A 24000-nucleotide genomic window follows, 5' to 3' on the forward strand; every position below is an offset into this window, starting at 1 on the left:
AAATGTGGCTAGTGCAACTTAGAAACTAATTTTGTCATTTTATTTACTTCGGTTTGCTTTAAATTTAAATAGGGATACATGGCTAGTAGCTTCTAATTGGACAGCACCCTTTTAGATCTTCCTGACTGTAAGGTTTTCTCACACCAGTCTTGAGGAAGCAGAAGAGCATGAGTTTAAACACCTCGGGCACCGAGATTGCACTAGGTTCAAATCCTAGCTCTGCCACTGAGTGATTCATGTAAGTTCCTTAAGCCTCAGTTTTTTCATCTGTACAAAAGAAATGGTAATGACATCACTTGCTGCATGTGATATGTGGAGAGTAATAAATAAGTTAATACAAGTAAGAGCTTCAAAAGGTATTATGATTATTCCTTCTACAATAACAGTCCTCACACTTTATTGAAACTGTGCATTTATTCCTCTGCCTTCTCCACTAGGCTACAAGCACTGCTATAACACAAGTGCCAATCACCATGCCTAGCACATTTGGACTCTCATTAAATACTTTCAGGAAGAAGGGAGGGAGGGAGAGAAGAAAGGATCAGGAGAGGAAGGGAAGGAGAAGGAAGAAAGGAAGAATGAATGAAGTAGGCAGTAATATCTTTCATATAGAATAAAGTAGGCTGCTAAAATAAAATAAATAAAATATGAGAGTTTTAATTACAAATTTCAGTGGAGATGACTTAGAGATGAAGATGGAGCCTGGTACTCCAGGGAAAACGTATATCTAAGTGACAGTTAAGGGACTGGATAACTCTGAGAGAACCAAAGGAAGATGAAGGAAGCTAAACTGAAGGGTTTTTCTAGATGCTACACTGATAAAAACATAAACTTCAATCCTTAAAAGTGTGTTCAACAAGCTTCTTCAAGAGAGTACAACTGTGGGTTGTGTAACCTTACTTGTCTACAGTATATTCTCATAGAAAGGTTCCACTAGAAGTGAAGTACATGTATATTGGGCTCCCCATTGCCAAGTTTTCATTTATACTACATTCACCAGTTCCCCCAAAAAAGCAGTAGTGGGCAAGTTTTCATAACTGTTTATTCATTATAAATAGTAAATATTTACTGCACTTTTTACATGAAAGACATTTTTACAACACATTGTTGTTGGTTGAGGCTGCAACACAAAGATAGTACTTCTCTTGTTCCATCACCCTCTAAGACCAATGCATGAACTAAACTCGGTACTATGTCTAGTCTCACTAACTCGCTACGTCATAGTTCTTAACTCTAAAAGGAATGTATTTGTGCCTACCTCATTCATGGTTCCAAGAATAGAAAGAAATAAATAACACTGCCTTTCACCTTCTTGTTTCTCTCAACAATTCAAAAAACAAATTTATTGACATTCTAAAATGTCGCCACACAAACGTATGTAAACCTCAGTTCCTATAATCTTTTAATATTGGATATCAATGTATAATTTAAAAGTACATGAGAGCCATGTGAACATTTCTGTTCTTGCCCTGCCTTTCATAGAAAAGAGAAGAATGTAAACGTAATCAGTTTAAAAGCATAATTATCTGATCTGATCTCTAATCAAAGGAGCAACACGGGTGTTGGTTGTCCAGCAAATGGCAAACATCACTGCACTCTATAACTATGAATTATGGGCTGTGAAAATAAAAGCACCTGCAAAAATATAGTTCTGATTTTGTTTATATCGCCTTGGGCATTGCCAAAGCATCCATGAGGTACACAGTATTGCACACTGATAAGCAGATATGTGAATGCATGTCACTTTCTCTCCACCATGCCCTTCCTCCAACCCAGGTGGGCTACCAAATAAATGTGAACTGGAAAAACGTCACACACCTCTCCCCACACCAGAAAAGGAAACAAGTCCTTCTTCCTGGTAGCCCATATCCTGTTAGCAAGACGTATCCGGGACATTTATTGACAACTAGATTACAAATGAGGATACAGTAACAAATAATTTATTTAGGAGGTCCTTTACAGCTAGTCTAGCTTCCTAAAAAATGGTGGCATTTATTTTTACATCAATTTCCAGTGTGTAAGAGTCAAGGATTCCTCCATTCTTGCTTCATGAAGTGAGCAGTTTTAAAGTTGTACAAGTATCAGCATCGAACATCAACATGTTATACTTTAGAGTATTCTATTATATTTTAAAATAGCCTGCTTGCCCAAACCAGTCCAGGTAAATCTCAATACACACACACACACACACACACACACGTGCACGCACACAAGCAAATGGAATGTTCTAGCTCCTCGATGATCAGCACTAAAGAACTGGGATATTTTGATATGTAACCATGTGAAACCATTGCCTTAAAATGTTGCATTTGTTCTTTATTGCTCCAGGTCTTCTTCTTCTCCACCACTTTTGTCAAACATGTTCAAAAAATTTGAAACCAACTATTGGAGGAAGAAAATCAATTGCTCTCCTTTGTCTCCTATTGGGACCTCCCCGCCCCAAACAAAAGGGTAATTTTTTTTTTTTGTTTTCTGAGCAGATTCTTCATGTCTAGGCTGCGAAGACCAGAAACAGGGCCAGTTTTAGCTCCAAGTGGACAGTTCACTTATGCGATATCTGGCTTGAGATAATGAAAGGCACCTGTAAGGAAACACACGCAGCTTCTTAGGTCATGCTGGGACAATTCACAGTCAGGGGCAAGATCAGCTACAGGCTGACAATGTCATATTTAATACCGTGGTATCAAAGGCTTGAGACTAATATTTTTATTCCTGAGACAAGTTTGACACAACTCTGTGTCCCTGGGATTATCCCCCATATGATCCTGGAGCTGACCTCATTAAGAACATGTGTTTCTAATGTCAGGGATTATTTCATTTTGGCCAACCCTTGTGTTTTACCTAGTGGCAATCAGGTTTCACGTCTCAACAATTAATAATCGCAAGATGTTGTTGACATCGGTTAAGAAAATAATTACACAAGGAAGCCCTTGCTGGAACAGTCAGCTGGTTTCGGGGAAAAAAAAAAAAAAAAATCGATACCGGCATGTGAGGCTTAATCATGCCTCTAATTGACCTTTCTTAAGCAAGAGTTGAGTTTATCTCCCTTCCAGGAGTAATTGCCCCCTAAAAAGTCCAAGGCTTACTTTGTCCATATTGCCCATATTGGTAGCCTGTGACAGGGTCCATACTGTAGCCTGTGGTGCTATAGGTGGGTGGACAGTAGGACTGAGATGTTGGCAGACTGTCCAAGCTCTTCATATGGTCTAGTCTCTGACTGCAGCTGGCCGACACCGTGGTGGTAGGTTCCAGACCCCCGGTGAGAGGGGAGAGCGCATAATCAGTCTGGGGCTGATGAGGTACCCCACCGTGGTTGGTCAGGAGTCCCATTACCTAAAAAAACAGCCAGATTGGGAAGAAGTTAAAATGCAGAGAGAACCAGATTGCAGCCTACAGCTGAAAGAATAACTTGACGGTTCAGTTTTTATTTCTTTGGAAATCTGTTAAAGAGCTGTCCTGGAGACTATGACCCCAATTCTAAGTGGCAGAGATATTACATCATGCCCGACGATAACATCTGACTGCAGTTTCAGAAGAAGGAAAGGGGGAGGGAGAAGAAGGGAGAAGAGGGGGGAAAGGAAAAGAAGGAAGGAGAAGAGGAAAGCGAGAAATTACACCATGTCTCCAGTGATAAAATCAGACTGGAATTTCAAAGAAGAGGAAAAAAAGGATGAAAAGAGGGAGAAATTATATCTGTTCACACAGAAAAATGTCTATTCATACATTATATCTGGAAGTTTCACATGTGGTTTTTAAACAGTCATTTGCTTGTATTTTTAAAAGATAAATGAATCCAAATCAAGTTATTTTTCATGTACTTTGAGATCTCTGTGCCTTTTTTTTTTTAAAATAGTGTTCCCTCTCAAGAAAGCCCCTTTCCTTATCTTGGCCATCCTCTGGTAATTAGAAATATTTACTCCCCTCCTGATGGTCCCTGGTACTTTACTTACCCCTTCCACTGTATATTCATTAGTTCAGTCACCTGCTTTGACTGGTGAGAGCTTTGAGAGGAGCAACCTACTCATCTTTATATCCCAGCACCTAAAGCAGTGAGTGCTTGACACATATTAAGTGCCGGATGAATGAAATGTAAATGATTCTCCAAGTAAAAGCCTCCATTACCTACTATTTTATTTCTTCCCTAAACCACCATTTCACAGATATATAGTGTTAAAAGGAAAGACAAGCCTGAAATGCAAACATGTTCTTAAAACGTTCAGTTTTGTAAATAACCTGGAGAGTAAGACAACTTGGGAAAAAAAAATATCCTGTGAAAGAACAACTTTCAGATCAACCTGGTGAAGTGTTTCACAAACTCAAGATCCCTGACCCTTACAGCACCTCGTGGTGAAAGTAAGTGGATAATTAATTTTGCAGCTGGAAAACTGCCACACGAGAGGGGAAGTGATTTTTCTAAACTGTGTACCCTTCTATGGCAGGGTTCAAAATCAATTGCAAAAGAAATCTAACACCAGGTGAAGAGGCCCCCAAGACACATCTGCTTACAAAGTATTTAAATGCAGTATCCAACAATTCCACAACATTTCCACAACAGTCGTGTCTTATTTTTGGAAGTCTGAAGCCTATAGAGATTAAAGTGTGTAACTAAGAGAAAGAGGAGAGGGCAGAAATGACAACCAAGCCCTTATTATAAGCCCTCGTGCTAACTGCAAAATAGCTCTCATAATTCAGGCAATAGAACCCTGGATCTAGGAGTTCCAGCAAGGCAGGAATCTGAGAGGCAGGTCGGGCACGGGGCAGGTCTAGTTTTGCTTCCCAGAAAGCATCTCAAGTCAGATTCCAAAAGCAAGGATCCCATAATTGCCTTTGGGAAGGGTTTGCATAATCCTTATGATTAAGCCAAATCTTCTGGAACTACAGCTCTGAGCAGATCTATCTTCAGTTAGCCCCCAACAGACAGAGAAAAAGAGATCCACCTCCTGTGGGTTATCAGTTATCCACTCTTCCTCCATTTGAACAGATCATTTGGATGGATGTCCCTGCCTTCCCCAGAAATCCTGTTTTTCATTTTGCTGTCTCTCTTTCATTTGAGTTATTGTCTATGCACGCACATGGGAAGGTGGGCCCGTGTGGGCAAAGCAACACAGCAATGCCCACATTTTGAAAGACATCCCAGGAATCTAAAATTTTTTGAGATATGTGGCAAAACGTCTTTTTTTTTTTAAATTTTTAAAAATGTTATATTCTTTAAAAAAAAACAAAAAAACATCATTTGTGGCAGAGCTTAGTTTTGTTTTAATGGGGATTTGGAGAAAGTGAAAGTCAAAAAATAAAGTAAGCATCAACAGGACTGACAATTCCAGGAAGATGGAAAATCACTAGAATGTGGGCTCTTTTAGGGCCCTACCCAGCATGGTTTATAGCAAGTTAATTTCTTCATTTCTCTATTTTAAAAAACTTGAACATAACTAAGAATGGATTTAAATTAGTTCCTGGATATGTTTTCCATCTACATGGGTTCTTTTTGCGTTTCTTTGAGCTTTACAGATGATTTCACAGGGTATACCTGGAAAATTCATGAATTTCAGTTGATACACTAATTTATTAATTATGAACTTTCAGCCCAAATTAGACATCTCTTTTAGAAGGAAAGATTCTTTAAGTTAGAGGTTGTTTGGTGCCGGTCACACTCCTTTCGAATCAGGAGTACATTTTTGTGTGCGATCCTGATGGGTGAGATTGGACATGAACATAAAAACATTTTAAAATGTGATTTTTCTTAATGAAAGGGAATAAATCGCACAGGCCAAATATTTTACCAGGAATAAGTTGTGTTAAGGAAAATTCAAAAACTTAGGAAAGGCAATTTTGTAACTATATTAGTCCAGAGGAGAAAGATATCCAGTGGCATTAAATAAAAGGAAAATAAACTTTAAATTAATAGTGTCTTTCATGAAGATACTTACTTGAAATTCAGTCAATGGTATGTCGCTTTAAGGGAGAAATGGAATGCTCTATCTACAGTTATACTTGATGAGCTCAGAGCAGAATTTTATTCAAAACATGCACACTTTCCCGTGAGCTATATGTACATTTTTGTGATAAACTTTTTTAAAAATCCCCTGCCACACATTTTTTGTTTGCATAACTTTGAAGGCAGCAATAAGCAATTACAGGGGACAGGCGGACCCAAGAAGGTCCTAAAAGAGAAGAAACAAGTCCTTCCTATAAGCAAAAATCAGCTTATGATGTTGTTCATGAAGCAGTTTTTGGCAGTCACTGCATTAGAAAATTCCTTAGGACAGGATTTAACTCTAAGACCTTGAAGTATATCTATTGAAGGATGGAGAAGGTACCCTGTCTGCAGGGCCATATTAGGGCAATAGAAAGATAGTTCCTCAAAGATTCCAGGGCTGAGTAGCTTTAAGACATCCCGAAACATGACTCAAATAGGAAGGACACCTGCAGAGTCTTCCTGTGTGTCACTATTGTCACACACAGGAAGCTAGTGAGGGCGTCTCCTTTAGCCACAGCACTCAGCACAGCAAACCAATACTTGCAGGGGCTGATGTGAGGGCACAGAGGGGACCAGAGACCAGTTATCTTTTGTTCCTTTGACTTCCCTCATAGAGCCCCTAAGACAGACATTCACAAGTTCTTATTTCTACCGTGATGGTCACATATTATTATCATAATCTCAAGAATCTTATAAGGATGGGGAATACTGCACTAACATTTTCCTACATTTGGCCTGGAACTGAGATTAATAAATAACTATAATGTGATTTATTTCAATATTTCACACTGAGAAAACTTGAGAAATATACACCATTTTACCAACCTACTGTTTTACATTTTTTAAAATTATGTGTTGGCAGGGGAAGTGAGGACATCAATAGAAAATGCATTACTCTCCCCTCACATAATGTAAAACCTCAAATCTCTGTAGAAGGTTCCGTTACACTTTCATGTATGTTTCTTTAAAAGCTACTTTGTGTTTCACATGGTTCAAGGGAAGCTATGGAAATTTCTTTCTGTGCACAAACAAGTTGGTAAATGAACTTCTTAGAACTTATCCAATATGGTTATGGAATGCCTTCCAGTCACATTTTCTTTTTAAGAATAATGTCAGAATTTCTTTTACGCATGCTTTTCCTACAAATTCCTTCGAATTTGTAATTCAAAGCCTAAAATAAAACCTTCATTTGTTGTAAAGTGGATTTTTTTGCCCTCCCCTTAAACAATTAGTAAGCTATTTCTACTACAGGGCTGGCATTTTGTACCTGATTTTTTTGTTGTTGTTTTAATTTGGGGTATTAGAGAAGCTTGATTGCCTAGTTTTGACAAACAATTTCAAAGAAAAAGAAACAAATTCAAGGCTACTTAGTTCTGTCTCCTGAACACTAATCACACTCATTGAATGCCAGGTAAATCCAGGAGATGCAATGACCAGAAAGAGTTTTTCTTTAATAAAGATCTCTGTTCTGTCTCGCCAGGAAAGGAAGTAAGGAGAACTCTTTCTTTTTACTTTTAGTTGTGAACCATCTAAAAACAAAATCTATTAAGCAGATTTCTAAATTGTTACCTCCAAAATGTGTCCCACATACTGTTCCTAAACTGTTTTCTGAACAGCCTTTAAAAACAAATTCAAAGCTTCCGAATTTATGTCCACATTTCTTCTACCAGCTCCTCCATCTTTTGCATTATTAGAGAGACATTTTGTGAAGATCTCTTTAAACTCATTCTCAAGTTTCAGAATTCCAAATAGGTTGTTTATATCTTGATTGGAAGATTATATGGTTCAGGAAAAACTTAAGTCTTTACAATTGCTCCATGCCATATTTCTCTTGAATTAATTTTCCTATTGTAAGATTAAATAAAAAAGATAAAAACTGTGGGCCAAATGAAGATTTACCTTTAAAACTATGTCTGGAAAATATTTGTCTTGGCACAAGCATTATGGTTTTCCCATCAGTTGAAAGTGCCTGAAGCTTATCAGAAATCTAAAATGATTTAGTAAATTATGGTGTACATCCAGGCGCTTCTTTTTTCTTTAGTAGGAATTCTTGGTTCACGTCTTTATTTTCTTTCCTGTTCTTAAGAAATCAGATGTTCTGATTTAACATTTAACATATACATTTAGTTAGTTTTTTTTTTTAATGTTGTGAATTACAGCTTTGTATGACATAAAGAGTTTTTTCAGCCTTCTATCCTTTCCTCCAAAAATCTACTGACTATATTTTTTATTTAGATATAATTTATTTTCAGAACCAAACAAAAATGTTCAAATATTTATCCAATTTTTTTTTTTTTACCAATATGGGTGTTACGGGAGTCATCTAATGGTTAAATTTCAGTAACTGTATCTTTGAGGTTAAAAACCTAAATTTAAAGAGCAGAGACTTTCCTGAAAATGTTGTCCTCAGATTCAAATGCCTTAGGAATTATCCTGCAGTTGATTAGCATCTAAATAATTAGATTTTGGGTCCTGTCTGTTTGAAAGCCACAAGAGGGAAGTTGCCTGAAGGCAGAAGTTTCTCTTAAGGTATGTGTGGTGACCTTCTCACCCATCCTGAGAGTTAGGGAAAGGCCAAGACTGACCTTTACCTAACCAGATAGAAAACCTGTGCATGTAAAATGCCCAGCTTAGTATGTCTTTATCTGTTTTATTTTGATCCTTAGCCTACATTTTACAAGTAGCTGTACTTAGTGCATGATGAAGAAGTATGAGTGCCAGACAAGTGTGCTTCATATGCAGCATACATTTCCAAGTTTTCATTGTAAAGAGTACAGTAAGTATTGTCTCAGTTAAACTCTAAGGGATTATGTATGTTTCATCTCCAGCCCTGTGACCAATCACAGAAATAGCTTATTTTTTACCAATTATTTTGAATATGTATTGCTCAATAGAGCTAAGTGCTAAATTTAGTAGCAATATTCTTTGGGGACTGATGACTAAAATATAAATCTAGACAGAGAATTAGCACAGAAATGAGTTGCATAACCATAGGTACTTGTTCTTAACAAGGCAGATGTTCTTTTAATTTAACATTTTATATGCACATTTAGTTGTTTTATAAAAAACCATTGTGAATTATGATTTTGTATGATATAAAGGGTTTTTCAGCCTCTAGTCTTCCCTCTAAAGTGTATATATATATAACTTCTAGTTTACTTCTAGCCAGTGATGAATAACCATATCATGTCCATCTATTATCAATAAAGCCCATTAAGGAAAAGCTCATTCCACCTAAATGAAAAAGCATGCCAGTTAATACCACTGGTATTTGACTATGTTAGACCCACCATGGGCATAATAAAATTCTCATATGTTTTAATTCATTTACGCATGCCTGCATTTAATATGCTTTGTGACCATGTCTACAATTAATATGATTTATGGGAAAAGAACATGTGCAATATCGGGGGAGTATAGCAAATATTTTTTTCTTCTATGAATGAAAAATATAACAAAACGGCTCAAGGAAAATTGTTGGCCCTTAGCATATTAAGAGGGACTGACGGAGCCCTGAGTAAACTTGGGGGAGTTAATGATATCCTCTTATCTGACCCTGACACATTTGCAACATGTAATTTACAGAAGCTCTGTCCAGGGAATCTTGACAAATGCTCCTGAGGATGTCAGGGCAATGTTCCATTCTAATGTAAAACAGATGTGGGTCAGATACCCTCATTCATCACTTAACACAGAGAGCCTCAAACTCTTTCTGGGAGGAATGACATTACCTGCTGTTAACTCTTCTCATTTCAGGAAATTTCTCACAACCACAGTAGCCCTCTAAAGCGTGTGTGCTCAAACCTATCACCGTTTCAAAATTCAGTCTGAGAACATGACTGTGGAAAATCAAACGTGTATCTTGGTTTCATTTCATGACTACTCTAGGATACTTTTGCTAAATATTAATTGACCCTTTGAGACTTGGGATTCTAAATATAGAAAGAGAAAAGCTCTATGTTTGGGCATCTCACAATACTTCAGTGATATGGCATTCAAAATTTTCTCTCTAATTGCTTGTAAACCAAACTTCCATGTAAGGAAATGCAGAGCTGATTCACCCTAATAACCATTCATAAATGCAAATCTTGCTGACCTTTAACTTCACAGTCCCATTTGAGACTCACAGATCACTTATAATAAACTAGAAATACTGCCTTTTAGCAAAAAGAGCTTCAACTCTGCCTATCCCAAGCAGAGGAATGTTGGTCTATATATACTATATTCCCATTTCCCTAAAAGTTTTCCCTCCACCTACCACTCTAACAACATGTAAGGCCGACATTCTGATCTGCTAAAAGAAGAAAATGGTTGTCCAGCTCAACAAAGAAATGTCTTCTTTCTTCCAAACTATGTAGGATGTAAGCAAATATTTCTGTGGCTGCCACAGAAATAGCATAAGAAATAGCATATAAGAAAAAGTCAATAGCATAAGGTTCCATCTATGAAATGTCTGAAGACTACAGAAAAGAAACTTCCCTACCCTTCTCTTCATGTGAAGGAAGGTACATCCTTAAGATAAAGAAAAGAACTAACTGAAAATACCTGGTGATACTGATTTACCTGTGATACTGATGAGTAGATGTCAGGAAACGTATTTCTGTTAATCATGGGGAAATGGAGAACAGGCATAAGCATACTCTTTAGAAAACACTTTCTGGTCTGTTTCATAGGCTCTGTGGTAAGGCAGAATAAGCATTCATTTAAAATTCATGGAATTTGGCCAGATGTGGTGGCTCATGCCTGTAATCTCAGCACTTCAGGAGGCTGAGGCCAGAGGATTGCTTGAGCCCGGAAGTTCAAGACCAACCTAGTCAATACAGCAAAACTCCGTCTCTACAAAAAGAAAAAAAATTAGCTGGGTGTGGTGGCATGCACCTGTAGTCCCAGCTACTGGGGGCCTAAGGGAAGAGAATCACCTGAGCCCAGGAAGTCAAGGCTGCAATGAGCCGTGTTTGCATCACTGTACTCCAGCCTGGGTGACAGAGTGACACTCTGTCTCAAAAAAATATTAAATTTAATCAAATTAATGGAATTTGTACCAACTCTACAAACGTGAGACAACATCTGAGAACACAGTCTTCTAAACGCTAGAAACTACTACACCATTAAGCTAAAATCGTATTTACCTTAATTCTCTCCCATACCTAACTCCAGGGATGCTGAACCAATAATGATGCTGTGCTCTCTTTTCTACCTTACGACTTGTACTTATGGTCATAACCTGGGCAGTGGTTATGTCTCCTACCGCACAGGCAGCTTGGTGTAGACTGGCAACATACAGAATCTACTTCCATCTACAGAAACTAATTCTGCTCCTGCAGATCCTAGCAAAATAAAATCTTTGTAATCTAGTGACTTTAAAAAGTGCTCCCAAAATCACTTAGATTGCCCCTTATGTTCCAAAACCTTTTTTTTTTTTTTTTTTTTTTTTTTTGAGACGGAGTCTTGCTCTGTCACCCAGGCTGGAGTGCAGTGGTGTGATCTCGGCTCACTGCAAGCTCCACCTCCCCGGTTCACATCATTCTCCTGCCTCAGACTCCCGAGTAGCTGGGACTACAGGCGCCCGCCACTACGCCCGGCTAATTTTTTGTATTTTCAGTAGAGACGGGGTTTCACTGTGTTAGCCAGGATGGTCTTGATCTCCTGACCTCCTGATCCGCCCACCTCCCAAAGTGCTGGCATTACAGGCGTGAGCCACTGCGCCCGGCTGTTCCAAAACCTTTTGATGGTACATGATGTTTTAGCTACCCTTATCCTTGGGTGGTGAGAGAGAAGCATCACTGCATATTAGATTCCCCTGCCTTTGAGGCAAGTATCATGCTTCTAATTTACCCATTATCTATTGTTATAGAAGATGGACTGTATATTTTCAAAAATACATTCATGTCAATATTACATTTCAATAAGTCAAAACTAGAATACAAAAAGAAAAACAGCAGGACGACCTCTCCCCTCCCTGCTCCCAGTCCCATGAAATGAAAGATGGTTGACTTTAGTTTTCATTATAGTGGGTTCTCATGTTATTGTAATCTGAATTTCTCAAATAAATTGATATTAGTACATTATATTCCTGGAGACTATCTTATCCAGCCACCTTAGAGTTACTGCATTCTGAGTGGACATCAATATGAATCCTTAGATCTTTGAAATGTCTAAGTGGAATACTTGAAAATATTCAAGTGGTAAGTTTACCAACATACCGCCTTTCCTTTGATGTCACTCAGTTTCCATGTTTGCTTTATTTTTCATGGACAAGCAAAAGGATATTTTCTGTCAGAGATTCACATAATTTTTTTTTTCTGACTCTGTCACCCAGGCTGAGTGCAATGGTACAATCATGGCTCACTGCAGTCTCACCCTCCCGGGCTTAAGGTGTCCTCTCACCTCAGCCTCCTGAGTAGTTGGGACTACAGGTGTAGGCCACCATTCCAAGCTAATTTTTGTATCTTTTGTAGAGAGGAGGTCTCACTATGTTGCCTAGGCTGGTCTCAAACTCCTAGACACAAGCGATCCCACCTTAGCCTGCCAAAGTCCTGAGATTACAGGTGTGAACCACCACACTTGGCCATACATGGTATTTTTAAGCCAATAATGAAGCCCTATTGCAACAGCATTAGCTTTATAAAAAAGCATTTAATGTTCCTCAGCCTAAGTCTACAAGACAATTTTTTTCAGTATCGTCTAAGTTGAACAAGAAGGCACAGCAGAAGCTGAGACAGTTTAAACAGTTTATGTGAAAATGTGCAGCTAGTAAGCGACTGATAAGTTTGAACTCTATTGGGGCTGTCTTTAAATTAATGAGTTATACTTACACTGCAATCAATTCACTAGATAGGAATTCTTTCTTCTCCTTTACCCCCTTATTTGCCTCATCCTAAATATTATTAGGTAGTTTATAGTCTCTTCTTTAAAATTAGTCTCCCCCTACTCTAAGTTCTTACACAAACGGCTGACACTGTTTTAAGGTAGAAGGCACTATCAGACATTAATTAGAGAAAAACATTCACCCATGGAAAAAATCAAGAAGCCATTTTAGAAACAAATGAATCAAGAGTTGGGTCTCCACCTGGGTTTCCCATCATTCAGTACATCCCAGGACATGTTCCTCAAAACTTGATAGCTCGGTATTCAACAAAAGGGCGCCATAATCAGATTAGAATACACTGAATTAAACAAAGTTAAACATGTTTTCATACTGCAAGACTTGTCAGGGCCTTTAGTAGGCTAATGTGCACTCATACACTGAAAGGTAAAGGGATGTAATTTCTGAGTTTTACCAAACTTTACCTTCAGAATGCTTTTCTATCACACCACTGTTCTACAGAGCCTGCTTTGGGGAACAAGTCTTTATCATGAGACTTGGTTTGGTTTCAGAGTGTGCAAATAGTATCATTCCTCTAGAAGCTTATAATCAAAGGCAGTGGGGGTATGGATACACTATAATAGAATAGAGTCTAGTATGTGTTTTAACAAGGTATAAATATAATAATGTGGCATCAATAGAGGCTAAAAAAGAAATTTTGCCTGGAAGAGCCATGGAATGGTTGACATTGAGCTAGAAGCACAGAGCGACACAAATAGAGGATCATCTCTACAGCGGGTATTTTGAAATCTCAGGACAGATGCAAGAGTTTAACAGATGCAAGAGTTTAACTAGATTTTTTTTTAATACAAGCTGCCCAAAATGAGACATTAGTATTTTCGTGAGAAAAAAAAGAAGAGTTACTTCTTTAAGTAATGCTTGCTTCTTTCATTAGTTCAGTGCTAAAGGTTACCTGAACAGTCATCTTACAGCTAAGAAATATTCCCTTCAATGTAGACACACTACCCCGTGATTCTGCAAAATGCACTCTCCTCAAATGTCTCCCAATTTGCCATCTGTTCCATTGATCAGCAGGGGCAATGCAATTGCTAATCTCAGAAACTCTAGTTTACTGAATTCGAGCTAAATGTCAAGAGCAATTTTTAAATATTATACTATACATTGAAAAATATATACCTCTGATGAAACCCAGACTGTTTTACAGAGACAGATTCTTTGGAAAAACAAACACACACATACACACACAAATAGTATACAACTAATGACTGAACAAGTCTTCTATGCCTGTAATACAAAGCACACATTCATCCCCTAATTGAATAAATATGCAAGTATTCAGATTTCTGAAGATATTGCCATTTTGCAAATGCAATAATAAATTAAAAGCTTTACATTGCATTCCAACCACATATAAAAGGTTGATTCAGGCCATTGGCCCCACATAGTATCTAGCACGGCTGTGTATTGCCGACTACAAAGAGAAACTTTTTATCCTAGTTGCTTTGTTATAGACAAAGCAATAATGCTCATTTTTTTTTTCTACTCAATAGCTAGAGGAATTCAAATGGGACTAAAAAAGAAAATACAAGGTTGTTGCATTTGATTTGCCCAACGTACAGGAGAACATAGCTGACAGAATTTCTATTTAAATCAGTTCGGCAGACACAAAAATAATTAATTCAGCAAGGAAGGTTTTCTTGTGGCTCATTTCAGTGACATGATGTAAGATTCAGTCACTGGTTGCTACATTCTCCCTTTCTTTAAAAAGGAGATGTGGGCCAAGTCGTCCTCTCTCTCACAATTCGCCAAATTTAACTAACTCAAGAGGCTATGACTGGAGCTGACATAAACCAGGGCTCTCCTCATACTCTTTAAGTGTAGCAGCCACAGCCTTAGAGAAAAACCAAAAGTACCAGGTCAATTACAGGCTGCATTGATTCAACAAATGGATTAACAGCCATGTTTTCATCCAGGAGCAGAACATCTCGAAAACCTGATATGGCAGAATGGAAACCTCCAAATGGCCAGTGGTTTTTCTGGTGTAGCTGAAATGGGCTCGTTTATGATCATAAACATTCTTGAGCCTTCATAAACATGGAGGCTTCTGAAGTCCTGGCAATCAGCTCACAAACTGCTTTAGAAAAGAAACAGAAAGAGGCTCAAGTCTTTCAGAGGCTGCCACTTTTGTAAAAAAACACCTCTCTGCCCCCAGCTTTGTTTGACACCTAACAAATTTCTTACACCCAACAAATTTCTTTAATCAAAATCACTCCTTTTTCTTCTACAGATGAATTCCTGGAAAGTGTAAAGGGAAGAAAGCCCCTCCATTGGGAAATAGGATGGTGGCAGGCTATCTGCTTGTCTGATTCTTCACAATGATAAAGGCAGGTCAAGGGCACAGAATTTGCAACCAGTGTGTGAAATGGACAAAATGAATGGCTTGTCAACAAGACTAGCCTCAAGTAGCTTCTGAATGTGCACCCAAAAATGTCCCAAAAAATTATCTATCTTGAAACAGAAGCTGGCTGTATCGCCAGGCTGAACCTTATTGCTTTGCCCTATATCAACAGCAAAAGAAAAAGGCAAGGAATTACCAAGCCACGGTGGGAAAGATTTTCACAGCAACAAATGAAACAGAGAAGTAACCACTGCAACCATTTTTAATGACTATATCCCATCCACGTAACAGGTCCTTACCCCTTGGATGAGCAAACAACCATCATTTTGCCTTGGCCGCTAAAGAATTTGAGATCGTTGTTAGCACTGTGGTCCCAAAAATGACAAGTGAAATCAAAAACAGTCTTGAGTTTTGAGTACACATATTAACACTTAAATGCTTCTTCCTAATAAGTTTCAGGATTAACAAATGTTTGTCAAAAGGAACTGTGCTGAGCAATTGAAATCTAATTTGAAATGGAACCATGATAGTCTAATACATATATGCATGAAACGAAGAAGCTTCCTAATAGGCGTAGCTGACACCAAATATGCAATTTACATACATTACACACTAATAATCTCAATTTTAATATTATTCTTTAAAAGCAACTGGATGGGTGGTAGAGTTAAAGGTTTGCTTTTATAAAATGTGAATAAGGACAAAAAGTTGATCCTGGCATTTTATGCCATTAACCACAGTCGTCTTAGTGTAAAGAGCTATCTGCTCTTTCTGAGTCTATTTCAGAGATGGTATCTCATCACCATAAGTCTGTGATGATTCAGCCGGACTTACTAGATGAATGGTGGATAAACTGCAGATGAGATCTGCAGACCTCCTCTTTGTTCCTGAGTGGTGTGAGTGGTGGGCAAACATTCAGGCATTTTCAAGCCCAGTACACAAATCTTTATGAGAATTTTTTCTTTCCTCAGCAGATTATCCATGAAATAGGACAGGTGTACTGGTTATTCAATTACATCTTACCCAAGACCTGAACAAAATTTGAAACGAGGACTCACAGCATAGTTCTTACCATGGGGATTTATTAATAACAGTTAAAGGTTCTCTAAAACAAAACTTTTTTGTAATTTAAGCCTATTTTCTTATTTTGTCATTGGTTTCACTCATAAACCAGAAACTAAAATCTGCCCATCTGCTCTAAACATAAAATATGTTCATAATAATCCAGATTTACACCAAATGTATTTGTAAGTATTGCTGAATTGAGAGGAACTCAAAATTTATGGGCTCTGAGGTTGCAAACAGAACTTCCTCTTTTTAGAGAGGAAAATGCTTAAAATGAATGTAGGAAAAGCTCAGAAAGCTTCTTGGATATCAAATGGCTTCATAGGGAAAAAAAATGTCAGTGATATAAGAGTAAATGAATCAAAACCATATGGATCAAATTTTCCCTAAAATACACAGTTTGAAAAATTAAGGAGGAAAAGTGCTTGGCAAAAATGTGTTTTAGGTTTTACCAAACCCAAAACATTTGAAGAATCATTTGCAATGGTTGATGAACCCTAAATGCAGCCAAGTTGGCCCATTTTGTATACTACAAAACAATAGGAAAACTTCCTAGAAACCGTGTAACCCACTGATACTGTATTTCACTCAGGAAATCTTTAGAAACTGTTATCGAAGAACTGTGGAGTTTGTAGAAGTGGGGTGGGGGTGAGGCATGAAATGATAAAAGTTTGTTAATTTAATTGGTCTTGTTTTGGGGGTTTGGCTATGTGTGTCTTGGGGGTGGGGGAGCAGTGAGGGTAGTATTTCTTGCAAAGAAAAGTTAATTAGAAGAACATGGGCCAAATGTTAATTAGCCTCACATCTTGAGCATATGGTAGTACTTCCTCAGCACTCTGTATTCCAAGGCAGCATTCCTTTTTCTTCCCACATGTGTAGGAAGGTGCTGGTAATGTACTCTCTGGGGATGCAGGGGAAATAAATGGTCTGTATTACCCCCTGTACTATATTGTCCTCACATCCACAGAACAGAAACTTTCAGAAGGATGGTACTACAGAAGAAAGCCTGTGTTGCAGTGAGTTAAACGCTTTCCTTCCCAGAGGGTATTGTGTCATTCATTATAAGCCCCATCTCCAAACAGGTTATGCAGTTCAGACAGCAATCCAGAGATGACAGAAAATTTTGAGGTCATTAGCCTGTCTCCACCCTCTCACGCATCACTGAGAATCTCGCCTCAAGTTCCCTGACACATCCAGCCTTCAATGGAATGAAAAACCAAGCCCACCATTTGTGAAGCCATTCCACCCTGACTGCAAGAAAATTCAGTCGCATATCAGTGGGGCAGCCCTTGGAAAATTTCTTAGGACATTATGCTTCCTCTGGTGGCCACCAGTCACTAAAATGTGTAATTTGTGTTCATAGAAGAACTAGTAAGAACTGGACAAGACATAGAGTTGGCTCTTAACCCTGCCACTAGCTCATTCCATCAATTAGGTGATTGTGTTGCCTTGGCCTCAGTTTTCCAATAAGTAAAATGAAAATATTCCCCAGATATTGTCGCTGATTCCCTCAGAACAAGAAAACCTTGCCAATGATTAAGTAATGCACAGACCCTTTCAGCAACTTGAGGAGGAATAACATCAGAGTTTCTAAAGGTTGCTATTGGTATTCTGAGATTTAGGCTGTCACAAATACAGATCAGTCCATTGTCAGGCTCTGACCATCTGGACAGGTGTGACCTCCCTGAGACACTGTTTCACGCCAGCCCCTCATGAAGCTCAGGCCTTCCCTGAGGAACGGACTGAGGGCATCTATGATGCGCCATTTGGCAAATGGCTCTAATTCCCAGCCTTTGCTCGGGAGAACAGATACGTTAGAGACGCAAAACAAAAACCAACTATTGTATACATACACACACACACACACAGAGAGAGAGAGAGACAGAGAAAGAGAGAGAGAGAGAGAGAAAGAAATGCTTTGGCTATCCTTATAGTGTCTATTAGCTCCTTGAGAAACTAGAAAGCCCATTCTACAATGGTTCACACGAATTCTAGCTCACAATTTCTAACTGTGGATGGCAAACAATACATCAATGTCAATGGCTCTAGAGGAAAAGTTGAATAAAATGCAGAAATATTTTTAACATGTCAAATAGCTCCACCAGAGAGATATACAGTGAGCTGACCACAGTGACTCAAAAAACTATATCCAATTCCGTGTAAATTGACAGGTGGCAAAAGGCCTATGATGACACGTAAATACAGAGAAAAGGCAAGATACAAAGGTGTATATACTACTTTCTACTTTCTCAATTATGTTTCTAAAGGAGGCATAAGAACCTAAAAAGGCTAGAAGGCAATATGCAAAGATATTCATGGTAGTTGCCCTGGGGGATTCTTTTTTCTACTTTACAGACACTTTTTAAGCAATTTAAGCAATTTTTTTTATTTCTCTACAATGAACATCCAGTGCTTTTATTCTGGGGATAAGATAAAAGATCAATGGAAATTAAACTTAGCAAAAAGAGCATAAATTAACCTGAACAGAAAACTTTAAAAAACTAATCTCTACTAAATTATTTTATAATTTAGTCAAAACCCACTGCATTTGTTTTTTCATGAAACCTGTTTTGTCTTCATTCAACTATGGGCTATAATAGACAAGATCCTAGACCAGGAACCAGGAATCCTAGATTCTAGTCTCAATTCCCTCCCTGTCAGTCCTTTGGCTGGCAGAAGGTGACAATCATTTTGGGCCTCAGTTGGTTTTTCTGCGTATTAGATAACCAGACAGAGGTAGAGGAAGTAGGAGAGTAAGTAACAAGGAAGAGGAGAAATGGTAATCGTAATGCTATTAGTTATCATCAGTTAGCATAACATTGTCTGTGTTACATGATCCAATATATTAATAAGTACTCTATAATAAGCAGTGACTTATTAGAGGTCACCAGCCTTTCTCTAGTCCCTTCTTTAGTTAACAAGCAAACTAGGGTGCTAGACATGAGCTCTTTGCTCCACATTTTTCTTTAAAATATTTTTAAGAAAGCCAGATAAGCACCTCTTGTTTAAATAGAGTCATTATAGAGAAGTGATACAGCCCAAAGTCTACAGAAACCTAAGTTTGAATCCAATTCTCCTACTCCATTGTTACATAAACATGTTTGGCAAGATACTGATTTACTCATTGTCCTTTGTTCTTTAACTTTGCCTGAGAAAATAAGGAAGAACTTCATATTATGTGTCTCTTTTCTAACTCAGTGGGGTTGCCACAAAAACCAAGAGAACATAAATTCCTAGTGGTGGTTTGAGGTGGAAATGTATGGCAGAAATGCAAAATACCTTGCATATTGCAATGTAATCAGGAATTAACATAATTATGTAAGATACAGTAAAGAAATACAGGAAAAAAATGCCTATGAAATTTTCCATTGCTTAGTATTAGAATGATTTCGCTCTAACATCAACTCCAGAATCATAGCCAGGCTTCTTGAAGTCAAGGATTAATAGTTAGGAGATCACATTCTAGCAATTCTACTTATGTGATACTTGTATAATACAAAAGAATACACATCATAACATACAAGGTAATACACTTATACAAGAAACTACCAGTTTCACTTATAGAATACAGGTTCTTGTTAGTTTTATTGCTATTGAATAAAATAAGGTACTAAGAAATGCCAATGGAATCTGGGATCTCCCTTTTCAGAAGCAGCTAGGGCGGGAGTTTACTTTTATTAAAAGTTTCAACCAAATCATGTTCATAAAAAGCTTTTCTATGGCCCCCAAAACTACAAATGTTGAAAAAGTCGCAGAGATAAGTACATTTGATGTTACTTCTAAGTTGTGGAAGAAGCTTATATGCTATGAATCTGGGTATTTTAAGGATGACTTTATGAATATAAGTCCATTATTTTCATGCAGAAATCACATTCACAAATGCCAGCACTTGGAAATAAAATGTATTAAAGTCCTGTAGGAAGCACTTTCATTGTTTTCATGTTGTTATTTTTCAGCTGAGGTTTAAAGCCACTTCATAATTTTTTTTTTTTATCCCAGGATGTGCTATAGGAATCTATGAAACTTAATTACATTTACTGTTACAAAAAAGGATTTATGAACTTTTGCCTTTAGGCGGAAATGTTTATTTCATTGCCTTTGCTATCCATTCTTTTCAACTCCTCCGACTTTGAACTTTTCAGCTGCTCACAGTTATCACCGTGGTGCAGAGCCCAGGAACTCCACTCCCAAGACACACACCACAAGTTGAAGAAAACGAAGAAGGCAAATATATACGAGTCGTTATTTTGGCCACCCTTTGTGCCATTAAAATCTCATTTTCTGCCTATTAGAATGCCCTCTTGGTGCTTAGGCAGCGGTGATAGTCAGTGATTAGTGTGTAATTGAGTATAATTGTCTTTTCACTTTTCATTTGTGTCATTCTGAGCTTCTCTCTGTTTTTCTAACCACCAAGAGGAAAAAGGGGGTTGAAAACAGATAAAGCTGTTCAAACTCTCTGAAGAGCTTCTCGATTGCAATTATAGATTGCAACCCCTTGTGACATTTCTCCAAATTTAGTGGGCAGCTATCCTCGCCACCTGGGCCAAGCACTCTCTAATAAAATCAAGGGATCTGTATTTAAACAACTGCTAATAATGTCAACCTCGGACAGATGCCACATGTAGGAAATTTAACCAACCCTCTCACATGCAATTATCAAGGCAATTTATTAATATGATCTCCCAAGAAAAGCTCATAGTCCAATGCCAATTAGAAAAACAATTACAACATTCAAATATTTATATAGTCCCAAAGAGCAGTAATTCCCCTAATTTGTGCATTTATAACTCATTTATTCCAGAGTTTGTAGTCATCAGCTGGGTCTCACTCCACAGGACTCGTTTGCTTCCGCTCTGATTGTTTTGTCAAAGCTTTAGTGTTTTCTTACGAGGTGCTTTTGATTGAAACTTCATCAGCTGACCAAATACAATTTAAAACAAAAACCAAAACAAAAAGCCTGCCACTGTTTGCAAGTTTCTTAACCAAAGCCCAGAACTAGGATGGAGAAGACAAAACATGGCAAACACCTTCACAACTAAATACGAACACAAAGTCTCCAAGATTATATCAAAAATCACTTGAATTTTAAGTCTAAGCTACAACTTTTGATGAAGCCAGTAGGAAGGGTGGAGAGAAAGGAAACTAGAAAACCGAAATCATGTGGCTTGTATAAAGAATACATTATGGTTTAAATTTGGCAATTCATTACACCACTGCCTCAGGGAATTGAGTATTTGGTTCTGGTATACAGCAAATCGTCTGTCTGGAAACACGGGACTGACCTGAGGTGAGAGGCCATTGCCAATGGTGGGGTTCATGGGGTTGGAGGGCCCGGACGGAGGCACAAAGCTGTCTGTGTAGCTGGAAAATCCATGCCTGGTGCTGGGGAGGCAGTAGGCAGAGCTGCTGTCTGGGTTGGAAGGAATCGTGCTTTGGTGTACAGTGCTTGGAGGAAGCGGTTGAGGTCTGTGAACGGTACTGCTGGGATCTGACACGGCTGAAATGAAAAAGACTGTCAACCATCATGTTTTCTTTTAGGCCAGCAGAGAAAGTTCCGTGCAAAGGTTCATCAGCCACCAGGCCATCAGGAGCATCTATTGATCAAATCAAATGTTCACTTCAAATTGCATTTCTTAACATGCAGGTGTAGAATCACCCATAACAGACACAGTCACACCCATCTCTGCACATATTTGTAAGTAACATATATACTCTCACGGCAGGCTCACCCGGAATACAAATGTAGAAATCATATTAGCAATGCTAACAAGCATATTTTGGTAGTGAATGTTATTCATCAATATGAGAATTAACCAATGTAAGGACTGCAAGTCTCAAATTTCTTATCAAATATAAGAAATGTAAGGACTGCAAGTCTCAAATTTCTTATCAAATATACTTTTAAAGCACCTAAATATTTGTGTAATAACATAGTTTCAAATGCCTGGAATGCTATTTCATAATCCAAAATAATTGGGTCTTACAATTTAACTTTATCCCATTCACCTCCATGTACTAACAAATAATGACTTTGTCAAAGCTTACCTTCCCTCTATTATTCCTACAGTTAGTAAGCATCATCGAATTCCAGTTAGTTGCAAACTGGAGTGAAATGTAGAGGTAAAATTTTAACAAAAGAAAAGCAAATCCCATGGTTATTTAGGAAGTTTGTTTTGTTTTAAAATGCTGCATTGGAATTCTATTACAGCACAGTTTATCTAGAGATATTCAGATACATCATAGAACGAACTATGTTTCTGAAATGTGACAGGTAAGTCCAGGACAACCCTATGTATTATAATTACAAACAACATGGGTGTCAGCACTGCAGAAGGATTCACTTGTATAAAATATCCACCAGAGAAATCGCCTGGAAGCTACTTTTTAATCTCCTTGACTCTTCCTCGATACCTTGTGGAATAGATGTGGGCTGGTAAGAGGTCTCCGACAGCTGGTAAGTCGGCAGGGTCGGCATGGCAGTGGGAGGGAACCCCCCCGGAATGAGATGGTTGAAAGCCATCAGTTGATTGGCCCCAGCTTGCTTCCTCCATCTTGCGCGGCGGTTGCTAAACCAGACCTATGGATTTAATTTAAAAGTTAAGGATTTCACTGATGAAATAATAGTACATTCTTAATGAATTTTTCATGCTAAAACAGATTAAAGGCCCCTGACTGACAGGGAAATAGATGCAAGAGTTCTCCGCCTTCTGTGTTGTTTGGGCGAATTGTCAGGACTGAAAGATTTTAGCGTCAAAGGTCAGTAGAGGGGCTTCAGGGACCCTCCATGGTCTTGCTACAGCAGCCCCCGTGAACCTTGTGAGGACTATGGGCAGGAATCACTGAGCAGGAGTAGGAACAACAGGAACTCCCCTCCCTTCCCTCAACACCCACCCACCTGCATGTGGAGAGCCTTCTGGGGAGGATACGTGAGCCTCTGTGACCCTGCATGGCACATGTCCTAAATGTGGCCTTGCCTATTACACCAAGCCTTGTATTTATATTCTTATTAGTCTGTCTCTGTATTTCTCTGGTCACTATGGGTATAGCTTCTGGATGGTCATATAAACTGAACAGAGGATAGGTGGAGCCATTTTTTCATCTCTTCCAAAATATGAGACATTGCTCTGATCTCGGTGGAAATAAATGCCAAAGAGGTAAGTGTTTCAGAAAATGAAAGCCTCTTTTTTTAAATCTAAAATAATTCATTTGTGTCTTATTTCTTTCAACAACGGCTTTAAGCTCATAGAATACACTGTGTCAAACACTATGCTAACCAGGTACATTCAGAAAAGCCAGATACAATATAATAAAATGCCCTCAAAGAATTCAAAGCCCAAGTATTTTGTATGAGTCAATGGAGAGAAAGGGCAATCATGACAGCAAGAAATGTAACTGAATATCTAAAATGTTGAGAAATTGTGATATAAGGCCTTTAATGGGTCCCGTGCTCCTGCCCAACTCTTACATGTGCAGAGTTTAAATGTAGAACTTGGGGTGATTTTTCCACGGACCACACATGATGTTTCCCTCAAAATGAGAGAGAATTTCTACCAACTAAAGATATTCTAATTCCTACATCAAAAGTTCATTGAAACTTTTTTTTTTTTTTTTTTTTGAAACAGTCTCTTGCTCTGTCGCCCAGGCTGGAGTGCAATGGCACGATCTCAGCTCACCCCAACCTCCACCTCCCGGGTTCAAGCGATTCTCTTGCCTCAGCCTCCCGAGTAGCTGTGA

At 38.3% G+C, this 24000-nt stretch overlaps 1 protein-coding gene across 3 annotated transcripts in view; it reads right to left on the reverse strand.

The window, feature by feature from the left end:
- Window positions 1-1025: 1025 nt before the first annotated feature.
- The window catches only part of PAX3 (paired box 3), a 99803-nt gene continuing 76828 nt past the window's right edge, over window positions 1026-24000 (reverse strand). For 2 of the 3 annotated variants that reach the window (XM_011995984.1, XM_011995981.1), the window contains exons 6-9: window positions 22678-22843; window positions 21549-21763; window positions 3087-3333; window positions 1026-2581 (exon numbers count right to left, since the gene is read on the reverse strand). In XM_011995984.1, coding sequence (XP_011851374.1) covers window positions 2547-2581; window positions 3087-3333; window positions 21549-21763; window positions 22678-22843 — 663 coding nt within the window. In that variant the 3' untranslated portion in view covers window positions 1026-2546. The remainder of the gene's footprint in view (window positions 2582-3086; window positions 3334-21548; window positions 21764-22677; window positions 22844-24000) is intronic. The other variant, XM_011995986.1, reaches the window with a different exon arrangement.

This window comes from Mandrillus leucophaeus, unplaced genomic scaffold (assembly GCF_000951045.1).
Source record: "Mandrillus leucophaeus isolate KB7577 unplaced genomic scaffold, Mleu.le_1.0 Scaffold1135, whole genome shotgun sequence".
Lineage (NCBI taxonomy): Eukaryota > Metazoa > Chordata > Mammalia > Primates > Cercopithecidae > Mandrillus > Mandrillus leucophaeus.